Consider the following 13,664-nt stretch of genomic DNA (forward strand, 5'->3'; position numbering starts at 1 on the left):
AACATTACACTGCAGTATAGTCAGCGATAGCGCTCACGAGCCTGTGGTGGGGTGCATCATGGGAACAGGGAGGAGAGGCGTCTCAAAAGCAAAGCTCTATCCCACAGCTAAAGAAATGTCAGGGTATTTATGTTTAGCTCGGGAAGCTATAGGGGAGAAAAATAAACATCTAGACGGCACGTCACAACCAGGGCCGTATTTACCACTAATTGGCCGTGGTCTGATGCCTAGGGCAGCAACAGGGAGAGGGGGAAGAAAATAACTTCTTTTTTCCAGACTTGCCAGTAAATCTGGTGTCTTTTCAAGGGGGAGGGGGGGTTCTACATTGTAGAGAAATGCATGTGACCGAAACCACGCTCCCCAAGATGGGGCGTCTTCAGGTTTAGTGCCTAGAGCAGCAGCAGCTGTAAATACGGCCCTGGTTACAGGTATAGATGAAGATCAGGCAAATATTTTTATGTGTTACTGAAGTGAGAGGTACCACTTTAAGCTGTTACCGCCGCTTTGTTTTTAAAGTTATACTTTCTTTATGGCTTTATTTTACCATGTAATGTTTTACAAAGCCAGAAAGAAAATTTGTGTAGACATCTGGTGGGGCAATAACTTTTTTTTTTTTTTTTTTAGTGTTTAACATACATGTTATTCTATGGGTCAGTATAATTCCAACAATTTTCACTATAAAAAAAGCCATTTTCTGATCCCTATAACTTTTTTTTGTTGTACATTTTTCTTTATACAAACAATAAAACATGAGGTCCTATAGGAGCAAATGTATATCACCTGGCCGGCGAGTAGATCCTGGCAGCGGTTCGAAAAATGGGCAGCGCCACCGGGATCTAGCCGCCGTCTCTGGCTAGGTGATATACATTTGCTTTAAAGTGACTGCACCACCAGGCCCAGGCTAAAGAACTGGAGGCAGGCCGACCCACCTTCAGTGGGAGGAAACCCTAGCCCCTCTATGATAGGGTTCCATTGATTCTAATGGAGTCACGTCATGGAGGGGCTGTAGTTCCTTCCCAGTGGGGGTGGGTCGGCCCGCCTCCAGTGCTTCAGCCTGGTGGTACAGTCACTTAAATCTCCTATGGGTCCTTTATACACAAATACTCAATTGTTTACATATTGATCTTTGATTGCCATTCTGCTAGTACAACCTGTCATAGGCTATATCAACAGATCAGTTATGGCAGGCACCAAGGCCTAGCAGAGGCTTGCTGCAGAATACAGTGAAAAAGTCATTGATAATGATGCTCAAATGGTGAAAAGGGGGTCAACGAATGGACTGAAGTTCCACAGCAATGTTTACATGCAGCAGCGCTTTAAGGGAAGCTATCAGCAGGTTAAAAGTATTTCACCTGCTGATATCTCCCTATAGCACATGGGACGTTGATGATAAAGGTACGTTTCTTACCTTTATCTTCGGTGCTGGTTTCTTGCTATTAGCAGTTTATTCCTGATGCTTATGTTGTTTTGGTGCACTGGGGTGGGATGAAGGCCCCCAATGCACCAATCTGATTCGCACTGCTGATATTTATTAGGAGAGAATGGCCAGGGTTGATCGGTGCACTGGCAGAGATAGTCCTGCCCCCCTGTGCACCAAACTGACTGACCAAACTTACCTTCATCCTCAGCATCCTGTGTGCTATAGGGATATATCAGCTGGTTAGTGTTAATAATTGCTGCTCTGGCAAAACCACATCAAACTTAGCACCAAAATACCTACAGTGTGCAATGATTTTGACTTGGAATTTTCATCATGGTTTGAGGCTTGAGGCTGTTTCCACATTTTTTTTGCATTCAATCCATTTTTTTCAGCCACTCGTGGCTCAAAAACAGACCTGTGTACAGAGAAAGACTTAAAGGGGTAGTGCACAAAAAAATTTTTTCTTTCAAATCAACTGCTGCCATGAAGTGCCAGAGATTTGTAATTTACTTCTATTAAAAAATCTCAAGCCTTCCAGTACTTATCAGCTGCTGTGTGTCCAGCAGGAAGTGGTGCTTTCTTTCCTGTCTGACACAGTGCTCTCTGTTGCCTCCTCTGTCCATGTCAGGAACTGTCCAGAGAAGGAGCAAATCCCCATAGAAAACCTCTCCTGCTCTCCAGACTGGAAATAATACCACTTCCTACTGGGCATACAGCAGCTGATAAGTACTGGAAAGCTTGAGATTTTTTAATAGAAGTAAATTACAAATCTCTGGCACTTCATAGCAGCAGTTGATTTGAAAGAAAAAATTTTTTTGTGCACTACCCCTTTAAGGCCCCTATTACACAGAACTGTTATCCGCCATATTCAACCGATATCGGCTGTTGCAGACAATAATCGTTCTATGTAATAGAAGGCAACTATCAGCCGACAAGAACGATGTCGGCTGATTGTTGCAGTCGTTTGTCTTTCAACATGTTAAAAGACAAATGACTCATACAGCAACGATCTGCTGCCATCGCTCTGTGGAATAGGGGTGGACGGGGAGGTAGGTGCGCTGGGGTCCACTGTCCTCTGCTCCAGTTCCCCGACTTCTCCTTTATTAGGGTGCGTTCACACATACAGGATCTGCAGCAGATTTGATGCACTGGTCATTGTGTAGTAGGGGTGCCAGTGGGGGTCAGCAATTCCATGATCCGAAATTGATAGCCTATACTATGAATAGGCTGTCAATCATATAGGGGGACATTTACTAAGGAGTCTGATGCTGGGTTTACACAAAACGATTATCGTTCAAATTTGCACGATAACTATCGAATTCGAACGATAATCGTACGTGTAAATGCATCGAACGACGAGCGAGAAATCGTTCATTTTGATCTTTTAACATGTTCTTAAATCGTCATTCGCAAAAATTTCGCCGATCGTTCCGTGTAAACAGTCGTCGCGCGAAAGTCTGGCCGCTCGCAGCCCGGCCCCCCGCTCATCCACAGCCCCCTGCGCCAGGTCGATCGCCACCCCCAAGGGACCAGGCTGAGGGCGCGCGATCGCAAAACAATTTTTACGTACGATATATCGTACCGTCTAAGCGCTGATTGTTATGAAAAAAAAATCGTTACTCCGACATCGTTAATCGTACGATCGGGCCAATTATCGTTTCGTGTAAACCCAGCATAATGTGTGGGACTCTTCTAATGGAGATTGGTGTATATTTTAGTCCAATATTTTGTGACTGATTTATTAAAATGTAGCACTGCTATAGTGAATGTATCTAAGTAAAAAGTCACAAAAAAGGTGCAAAAAAGCAAAACTTGCACAAGCACTATAGGTCAGAACTTTGTGCTTGACAGGGGGTCTGACTGCTGGGACCCCGCTGATCTGTTCCCAACTGTGCTATGGCTTCCATTCATACCAGGAGGTAAATCCATGTGCTGGAGCTGTACATTTTGCATTGTACTGTCCATTAATAATAGAAACCGCAGAGCTGGACATCCACACAGCATGATGGGACCACTGATGGATATCCACACAGCATGATGGGACCTTATGAACATCCACACAGCATGATGGGACCCCGATGGACATCCACACAGCATGATGGGACCACTGATGGATATCCACACAGCATGATGGGACCTTATGAACATCCACACAGCATGATGGGACCCAGATGGACATCTGGGCCAGATTCTGTAAAGTGGCAAAAATCCCATTGGCAGCCTGACTTATCCCGCTACAGTCACTGGGGCCGTCAGTGCGGTGCTGTCATGTGACAGATCTGGCACTTCTGCTGCTACAAACCGCAATAAATCCCAATACAAGGCGAGGTGTATGCGGCTCCTTGGGGTGCTGCATACTGCTCTGTCCAAAGTGACTGGACCCTAGAAGTAACACAGCCCAGCAGGACACCGTAGTTATCCTGAATGCAGCGCAGACACTCCACCTGCCTGATCTCTCCAGCACCCTGGGGGAGATTTATCAAACATGGTGTAAAGTGAAACTGGTTCAGTTGCCCCTAACAACCAATCAGATTCCACCTTTCATTTTCCAAACAGTCTGTAAGGAATGAAAAGTGGAATCTGATTGGTTGCTAGGGACAACTGAGCCAGCTTCACTTTACACCATGTTTGATAAATCTCCCCCATTGTCTCACTCTGGAGGCGGTCCGGAACAACAGCATGCTGTTTTGTAGAGTTTGTATGGAAGTTACGCAAATAGCGTTGTGCCGCGAGTTCCGATGTTTCCGTAATTCACGTCGCTGCGCTAATTTCGTTAATCCCATTAGCCGCAGAGAAAGTTACATAAACTGCGTAAAAACCCGGTTCGGCCTCTGGAGGGGGCACAGCGGAGCCCTGGAGCTGCCGATAGGCGCAGGTTCCATGTGGGATAGTCGCTCCTATATGCAGTGTATATATTCCGTGATTACACACGTGATAACGCCTGCCAGCACTGCCGTACTCCGCTGTCCGGTCTAGCCTCTCAGTGCCCGGTCACCGGCAGCGCCACCACACGCTCTATTCTTCTAACCAGTTCATCTCTTGCCGCTATCCCGAAGTGACGTCACGCCGCTCTGTATTCCTGCCCTCCCCTCTTCACCGTCGCGGCTCCGCCCCCTCTAACATGACGTCATGCACTCGGAGGCTCGCTATTGGCTGCCCCACGTTCCCGGGCCCCCGTGTGTAACTGCGGAGAGCGGAAGCGGCGCTCTGTATTGTCTGCGGGAGGAAGAGGAGGGGGAACCGGGGTCAGCGCTGCAGACCGAGCCTGGGCTCTCCGCTCTGCACTGTTCATGCCTCCGCTGCACATGTTTGGTCCTCGGCTGTGGAGCCGCCGCGGGGGGCTGTAGCACGGAGCCGCTGTGCCTTACCCCGCTCTTATACCATTGTACCACACCGAGAGCCGGCCCCGTACACCGTACCATCACCGCAGGCACCGGGGCAGAGCTCAGGCCGCCGCGCAGGGGGAGGTCAGAGCGGAGGAGGCCGCCGCACACTGCTCGGTGCAGACACCGGCCCGGGAGCGGCGACAACCGCATCGCGGATACCAGGAGGGGGAGGAGCGCCGCCACCGCCGCACAATAGCCGCTACTCTCCGGCCTCACGGCTATCTGTCCGCCATCACTGCAGTCCTCGGGGAGGAGGAGGATGTCTAAGGCCGGCGAAGGAGGAGGCGGAGCCGGGGGCGGCACCGGGGGGCTCACCTGGGTGGTAAGTGATGGAGGCCTCTGTGTGTGGGGTAATGGCGGGGCGCCACCTGCTGGCGGGAGGAGGGACTGAGCCTGCCGGGGCCATAGGGGGGCTCAGGGTCTGGGGAAGCAGGAGACTGACAGGACCCCCCCACAATGAGCTGAGGATGGGGGGGGGTACCCTGCTGTAGGCTGAGACCCCCACAATGAGCTGAGGATGGGGGGGTACCCTGCTGTAGGCTGAGACCCCCACAATGAGCTGAGGATGGGGGGGTACCCTGCTGTAGGCTGAGACCCCCACAATGAGCTGAGGATGGGGGGTACCCTGCTGTAGGCTGAGACCCCCACAATGAGCTGAGGATGGGGGGTACCCTGCTGTAGGCTGAGACCCCCACAATGAGCTGAGGATGGGGGGTACCCTGCTGTAGGCTGAGACCCCCACAATGAGCTGAGGATGGGGGGTACCCTGCTGTAGGCTGAGACCCCCACAATGAGCTGAGGATGGGGGGTACCCTGCTGTAGGCTGAGACCCCCACAATGAGCTGAGGATGGGGGGTACCCTGCTGTAGGCTGAGACCCCCACAATGAGCTGAGGATGGGGGGTACCCTGCTGTAGGCTGAGACCCCCACAATGAGCTGAGGATGGGGGGTACCCTGCTGTAGGCTGAGACCCCCCATAATGATCTGAGGATGGGGGGTACCCTGCTATAGGCTGAGACCCCCACAATCATGTAAGAATGGGGTACCTTGCTGTAGGCTGAGACCCCTCCCCCTCACAATGATCTAAGGATGGGGGGTACCCTGCTGTAGGCTGAGACCCCCACAATTATCTGAGGATGGGGGGTACCCTACTGCTGAGACCCCCACAATCATGTAAGAATGGGGTATCCTGCTGTAGGCTGAGACCCCCCCCCTCACAATGATCTAATAATGGGGTGCCCTACTACCCTACTGTAGGCTGAGACCCCCACAATAATCTAAGGATGGGGTACCCTGCTGTAGGCTGAGACCCCCACAATCATCTAAGGATGGGGTACCCTGCTGTAGGCCAAGACACCCCCCCCCCCCCCCCCCCCCCACACACACACACACACACACAATAATCTAAGGATGGGGTACCCTGCTGTAGGCTGAGACCCCCACAATCATCTAAGGATGGGGTACCCTGCTGTAGGCCAAGACACCCCCCCCCCACACACACACACACAATCATCTAAGGATGGGGTACCCTGCTGTAGGCTGAGACCCCCACAGTCATCTAAGGATGGGGTACCCTGCTGTAGGCTGAGACCCCCAAAATGATCTAAGGATGAGGTACCCTGCTGTAGGCCAAGACACCCCCCCCCCCCCCCACACACACACACACACACACAATCATCTAAGGATGGGGTACCCTGCTGTAGGCCAAGACACACACCCCCCCCCCCCCCCACACACACACACACACACAATCATCTAAGGATGGGGTACCCTGCTGTAGGCCAAGACACCCCCCCCCCCCCACACACACACACACACACACACACACACACACACTCATCTAAGGATGGGGTACCCTGGTGTAGGCTGAGACCCCCACAATGATCTACGGATGGGGTACCCTGCTGAAGGCTGAGACCCCCCCCCAAAAAAAAAATGATCTAAGGATGGGATACCCTGCTATAGGCTGAGACCTCCCTTTGACCCCACCACCATGTTTCTAAGGATGGTTGACACGGTCAGATGATCTAAGAACAGGCATCGCTGCTGACACTGTAAGCTGTTATGTCAAGAAGTCACATGGTACCTTTCATATATCCAGCTGTGCTTCCAGAATAAGAAAAATGCTTTTATTCTCCTGTGCAATATGTGCAGAGGTTTTCCCAAGCTCCTGAAAGTCTGTAGGCAGAAGACCTCCCCCCTCCCATCCATATGGTGACAGCTGAAAATGAAGACCCAAGCATGGATAGGGGTGGGAGGGGGAGTGAGGAGATATTTCAGCACTTTTCGGCTGTGTTCCCACAATATAAAAATAAGGGCAAATAATGGCTGTTATTTACATTGTGGGAACATAGCCGAAAGATGTTCTCTGAAACTTAGAAACATAGAAAAATCCTTTTTTTTATGGAAACACAGACAGCTATATGAAAGGTACCATTTGTCTCCCTGAGCTGACGGCTATCTAATGGGGCATTTACACAGTGAGATTATCTGACAGAACTTTGAAGCCTAAACCTGGAACAGATTATAAACAGGGATCAGGTCATAAAGGAAATGCTGGGATCTATAATATTTTTCAAATACATTCCTGGCTTTGGCTTCAAAAATCTGTCAGATAAATCTCTGTGTAAACACACCCTAAGGGTCCATTTACACAGATTATCTGCCAAAGGTTTGAAGCCAAAGCCAGGAATGTATTTGAAAAGAGGATAAATCTCAGGCTTTCCTTTATGACCAGATCTCCGTTTATAGTCGGTTTCTGGCTTTGGCTTCAAATCTTTGGCAGATAATCTTTCTGTGTAAATGGACCCTAACAGTGTCAGCAGATTGGAACCTGAGCTGCAGCTGATAGATTCCCTCGTCTCCAGGTCAAGTGTGGTTAGCTCGATTCATTCCATTCATGGAACAGGGTACCAAAACCCCACTCAATCTGGAGAATAGTCCTGTCTCTAGAAGGAAGCGGCCATGTGTTTCTAACCCCTTTAAGTCAATGGAGGATATGAGCAGTAGGAATAGACTTCCCTGTTTTTGAGACCATCTATTTTGATTGATCTTTGATCTGTGATGTGTCCCGCAATAAGCGTTATAGATCCTGTACTGTATAGTCGTAGCCATAAGTTAGACCAGTGAGAAATGCCGACAACTATCCTCATGGATACAGTCAGATAGCAGAGACTGTGCAAAACTAATGTCACTTATTTGTAGTCTGCTGTAGGCTGTGATACCCGTATGATCTAAGAACAGGGTACCCCACTAAAGGCCAAGGACCCCCCCCCCCCCCCCCCCCCCCCCCCCCAGTGATGTAAGGAGAGGCGGCTGCTCTTATTTGGATCAGCCACAGTGCAGGTTCAGCGGGGGTTCTGGAGGACAGGCCTCGAAAAATAGACAGTGCTCATACCTCAATCTATGTGAACCCCAGTATGACCTGAGAATATAGGTACCCTGCTGTAGGCTGAGACCCCCATAATGGTCTAAGAATGGGGTACCCTGCTGTAGGCTGAGATCCTAATCATTAAAGTGACTTTACCACCAGGCCCAGGCTGATCTGGCCAGGAAGGAGGTGGCTGAGGGCAACGACGTCCACTCACCTCCCCGGTTCCAGCGGCGGGTCCTGTATCTTGACGCTCCGGTCCCCACTGCCTGGCCGCTTCCTGGTCTCTGACGCAGGCTTGAGACATGACGTTTCAAGTCTGCTCAGCCAGTCAGTGACGTTGCCCTCAGCCACCTCCTCCTCGGCCAGATTGAGAAAAAAGCCCCCCTGCCGGAGTACCCCTTTAAAGGATGTGATGCCATACATTAAGCTGAGACCCCACCCTATTGATCTAAGAATAAGGTACCCTGCTGTAGGCTGAGACCCAAAAGATTAAAGGATGAGATGCCCTTCTAGTGTAAGGATAGGCGACTGTTGGACTGTCCTCAGGTTGAAAGGGTTGACCGAGAGTAGAAGAAGAATACCTAGTAGCCTGGTGGTCCCCCAGTTATTTACTTTCCATGTGCAGTGCAGAGTCTTACATCCTTGTGACCACTGCCGCCAGCATTGGCCTTATTGTGCGTTTAGGCCGATCAAAAGACTGTACAACACATCATCACTCCTGGAAAGTATACAGGGACCAGAAATCCTTTATTAACAAAAAATATATATATATTTATTGGGCAGGCTTCTTATGTTGTAGGGGAAATGATGTGTGGCGTCCGCAGGGTTTTTACTGTTAGTGCATGTGCATGCTTGCAGCAGTACAACTTGAAAGCTACAATGATGTCCATGTGAGTGCCCTCATAGCCGTAATACATCCACAACCCAAGAACCCGTCTCTAGGGATTTTGAAGGGTAATTAATAAATACCATGTTAGGGTATGTTCACACTGTAAATGTGGCAAAATTCCGCTGCGGAACTCTACTACAGAGAATCCCGCCTGCCTCAGTGTGCCATAGACTGTCTATGAGAGGGCTCGCAAGCCTCCACTCCTGCCGCTCTCTGCGCTTGGAATGTCAATTCTTTGCGTGGGGAGGGGAGGCGTGCGAGCTCTCTCATAGACAGTCTATGGCACACTGGGGCAGGCGGGATTCTGCGACATTTACTCACTGTGAACATACCATTAATGAGTGTCAGCCTCTGAAATACACCACATATTTTAATGATGTGTGAACATACTTTTTCAAGGGGTATTCCACTGAAACATAACTTTTGATAATAACAATTCGTTCCATACTTGTTGTTATCTATTCTGTCTCCTTCCCCCAGTTCTGAACTGCTGCTTTCTTCTGAAAACACAAAAAAACTGTGTGTGAGCCTTTCTCTCCATCTCCCCCCTCCCTTCTGAGACAGCTGATGGGAACAAGTCCCTGGCAGGCTTTATCTGCAACATTGTATCTTCTTTGTAATGCTGGGAGGGTTAATCATAGCGAGTTTATTAGTAGCTTGATCTCAGAATAAGGGTACAAACACACTGGGTGAGACCTTCAGCGAATCACTGCCCAGTATACTCATGGCTAGACGCACATCCCGCTGTGAGTATGTCAGCAGTCCGCCTCGTTAACCCCCTGTCAGCCAAAGAGTATACATCACCCACTCCCCGCTCCGGCTTGCTTCAGGGCTCCCGGAGTCTTCACGTCCTGTTTAGACAATCAGTGCGCTGCGACAGGGCAGCGCACTGATTGGCCGAGTGGGACCTGCCGGTAACCCCCGAAGCGGGGACCAGGTGATGTATAAGCTCCGGGGGTTAACAGGGCGGGCTGCTGACATACTCACAGCGGGATGTGCGTCCTGCTGCGAGTTTGTCTGGCCATGAGTATACTGGGCAGGGACCCGCTGCGGATTCGCCCAGTGTGTTTGTACCCTAACTCTCCCAGAAATACAGAGATGCTACAGTGTTGCAGGTGGGGACTTGTTTACATCAGTGGGCTCAGAAGGAAAGGGGGGAGGAGGAGGAGGAGGCAAAGAGAAAAGATCAGATACAGATTTCTGTGTTGTCAGAAGAAAGCAGCAGCTCAGTACTGGGGGAAGGAAACTGAATAGATAATAACAAGTATGGAATGAATTGTTAGTCTCACCATAGGCAGCAACATATCAAAAGTTATGCGGTTCAGGGAAGAAACAGAGTGCTGCACCTCACACCTATGGCTGATACTAGTGCCGCTTGGCTAAATAAAAAACACATCAGAATTTTGTGTATGAATTGATCAAGCCATACTGCCCCATGTACCTCGTGCCGGTATCTGATACACATGGGTCCCTACACTAAGTCCACACCGTGCCAGTCAGTGGCCACCAACCCCGCAGGCGTGCACAGCCAGGGAACGGGGGCCATGGGACGGCCCTGCGACCCCCATGCCACAGGACCAGACCCAAAAACACCACACCAGAACCCGGCCAGCACCGCCGGCGGAGAAGGTCGCCCCCAAGCAGCACAAGTCTGGATAAGGTATTGCGCTCACCATAGCTGCAGCAAACAGAATGGGAAAAAACAGGAGGGATAAAAACCATGTGCACTCAGGTGTCTCCTGCTAATTGCGGTCATGTGGGTCTCACCAGGAGGAGTGCAATACACGGAGAAAAGAGAGAAACAAAATGCGGTTCAGGGAAGAAACAGAGTGCTGCACCTCACACCTATGGCTGATACTAGTGCCGCTTGGCTAAATAAAAAACACATCAGAATTTTGTGTATGAATTGATCAAGCCATACTGCCCCATGTACCTCGTGCCGGTATCTGATACACATGGGTCCCTACACTAAGTCCACACCGTGCCAGTCAGTGGCCACCAACCCCGCAGGCGTGCACAGCCAGGGAACGGGGGCCATGGGATGGCCCTGCGACCCCCATGCCACAGGATTTTTTTTTTCCCATTCTGTTTGCTGCAGCTATGGTGAGCGCAATACCTTATCCAGACTTGTGCTGCTTGGGGGCGACCTTCTCCGCCGGCGGTGCTGGCCGGGTTCTGGTGTGGTGTTTTTGGGTCTGGTCCTGTGGCATGGGGGTCGCAGGGCCGTCCTATGGCCCCCGTTTCCTGGCTGTGCACGCCTGCGGGGTTGGTGGCCACTGACTGGCACGGTGTGGACTTAGTGTAGGGACCCATGTGTATCAGATACCGGCACGAGGTACATGGGGCAGTATGGCTTGATCAATTCATACACAAAATTCTGATGTGTTTTTTATTTAGCCAAGCGGCACTAGTATCAGCCATGGGTGTGATGTGCAGCACTCTGTTTCTTCCCTGAGCCACATATCAAAAGTTATGTTTGAGTGGAAACCCACTTAACCCCTTAACGACATCGGGCGTAAATTTACGCCCTGATGCCGGTAAGGGAGTTCAGAGCGGGGCCGCGCGGCGGCCCCGCTCTGAACCGCGCCGGTCCCGGGTGCCGCGTGTAGCCCGGGACCGTAGGTATTAGCGGGCACGGTCCGATCGCCGTGCCCGCTAATACAGTAATCGGATGCAGCTGTCAAAGTTGACAGCTGCATCCGATTACCGGACGCAGCGTCATCCCTGGTGTCTAGTGGGGAGATCGCTCCTCCGGGATGTTATCCCGGAGGAGCGATCTCCGCAAATGAAGCCGGCCGGGGACCGCTCCAAGATGGCGCCGTCCCCGGCTCGGCACTCGTTTACTTCCGGCTGCAGCAGCCGGAAGTAAACGAGTGCCTATCTCATGGATCTCTGCAGCATATCTATGCTGCAGAGATCTCAATGAGAGATCCAAGTGTATATACTAGAAGTCCCCCAGGGGGGCTTCTAGTATATGTGTAAAAGTAAAAAAAAAAGTATTGTTAATAGTAAAAAGCCCCCTCCCCTAATAAAAGTCTGAATCACCCCCCTTTTCCCAGGTTATAAATAAAAGTAAATAAATAAATACATAAACAAACATGTTTGCTATCGCCGCGTGCGTAATTGCCCGAACTATTAATTAATCACATTCCTGATCTCGTACGGTAAACGGCGTCAGCGCAAAAAAATCCCAAAGTGCAAAATTGCGCATTTTTGGTCGCATCAAATCCAGAAAAATTGTAATAAAAAGCGATCAAAAAGTTGTATATGCGCAATCAAGGTACCGATAGAAAGAACACATCATGGCGCAAAAACTGACACCTCACACAGCCCCATAGACCAAAGGATAAAAGTGCTATAAGCCTGGGAATGGAGCGATTTTAAGTGTTGTATATTTGTTGACAATGGTTTAAATTTTTTACAGGCCATCAGATACAATATAAGTTATACATGTTACATATCGTTTTAATCGTAACGACTTGAGGAACATATATAACAAGTCAGTTTTACCCCAGGGCGAATGGCGTAAAAACACATTTCCCCCAAATAAACAAAATGCGTTTTTTTTTTCAATTTCACCACACTTTGAATTTTTTTCTGGTTTCGCAGTGTACTTTATGGAAAAATTCAGCCTGTCATTGCAAAGTACAATTAGTGACGCAAAAAATAAGGGCTCATGTGGGTTTCTAGGTGGAAAAATGCAAGTGCTATGACCTTTTATGCACAAGGAGGAAAAACCGAAAACGCAAAAATCGAAATTTGCTCTGTCCTTAAAGGGTTAAAGGGTTAATATTATAGCAGTGTTTGATATTTTCGTCCCCAACAGTCTTGGGGTTCTTATAGTAAGTCCTTTGTCTTTAAAAAAAATGAAAGCAGTGATCCCAAACGTTATGGCAGAAGCCTGTGCTTCCCTTTAACCCCTTAACGATATCGGGCGTACGTATACGCCCTCTCAGGGTGGGCTTTAACGCAAACGGGCGTATACGTACGCCCGATGTTTCCCCGATCGCTGTGTGTTCACACACAGCGGTCGGGGAAGATGGCCTGCTATAATGTATAGCAGGCCATCTCTGCTCGTCGGCACGGGGGGTGATTAACCCCTCCCGTGCCGACGATCGCTGCTATATGCTGATCAATACAGATCAGCATATAGCAGCTGAAAACAGCTTTCCGGGTCATTGGTGACCCGGTGGCCCGGAAAGCAATGGCGATTGGTGCTGTCCGAGATAGCACCAATCGCCATTAGTGTCCCCAACAAAGATGGCACCGATGCCACCCCCACGATCGCCGTGATAGGCCGGCCGGTCCATCACGGCGATCATACTGTAAAAAACAGTGTTGCCGAGTTCTGCACCCCTCAGCTAGGTAGCTGAGAGGTGCAGAACAGGTGTGTGTGGTGCAGGTGTACCATACTCACCTGATCTGGACGTCCGGAGCGAAGATCTTCGGTCTGCGCCGTCCTCGCGTCTTCTTCGCGTCGCTTCCGGGTTCGTTCGACCAGCGTCGGAAATCTTCGGAAACACTCGGGTCTTCGTGTTCGGCGGGCCTCGGTAATCTCCGGCAATCTCCTCTCTACTGCCCCCTAGCGGCTGATCA

The 13,664-nt window shown here is 50.1% G+C and overlaps 1 protein-coding gene across 1 annotated transcript in view; it reads left to right on the plus strand.

Annotated features, from left to right (window-relative positions):
- The first annotated feature begins 4,608 nt into the window (after window positions 1-4,608).
- TOP2B (DNA topoisomerase II beta) overlaps window positions 4,609-13,664 on the plus strand; it is a 65,211-nt gene continuing 56,155 nt past the window's right edge. Inside the window, exon 1 of the mRNA XM_069958663.1 lies at window positions 4,609-5,128. Within this exon, the coding sequence (XP_069814764.1) occupies window positions 5,066-5,128 (63 nt within the window). The 5' untranslated portion in view covers window positions 4,609-5,065. The remainder of the gene's footprint in view (window positions 5,129-13,664) is intronic.

This window comes from Dendropsophus ebraccatus, chromosome 2 (genome assembly GCF_027789765.1).
Source record: "Dendropsophus ebraccatus isolate aDenEbr1 chromosome 2, aDenEbr1.pat, whole genome shotgun sequence".
NCBI lineage: Eukaryota > Metazoa > Chordata > Amphibia > Anura > Hylidae > Dendropsophus > Dendropsophus ebraccatus.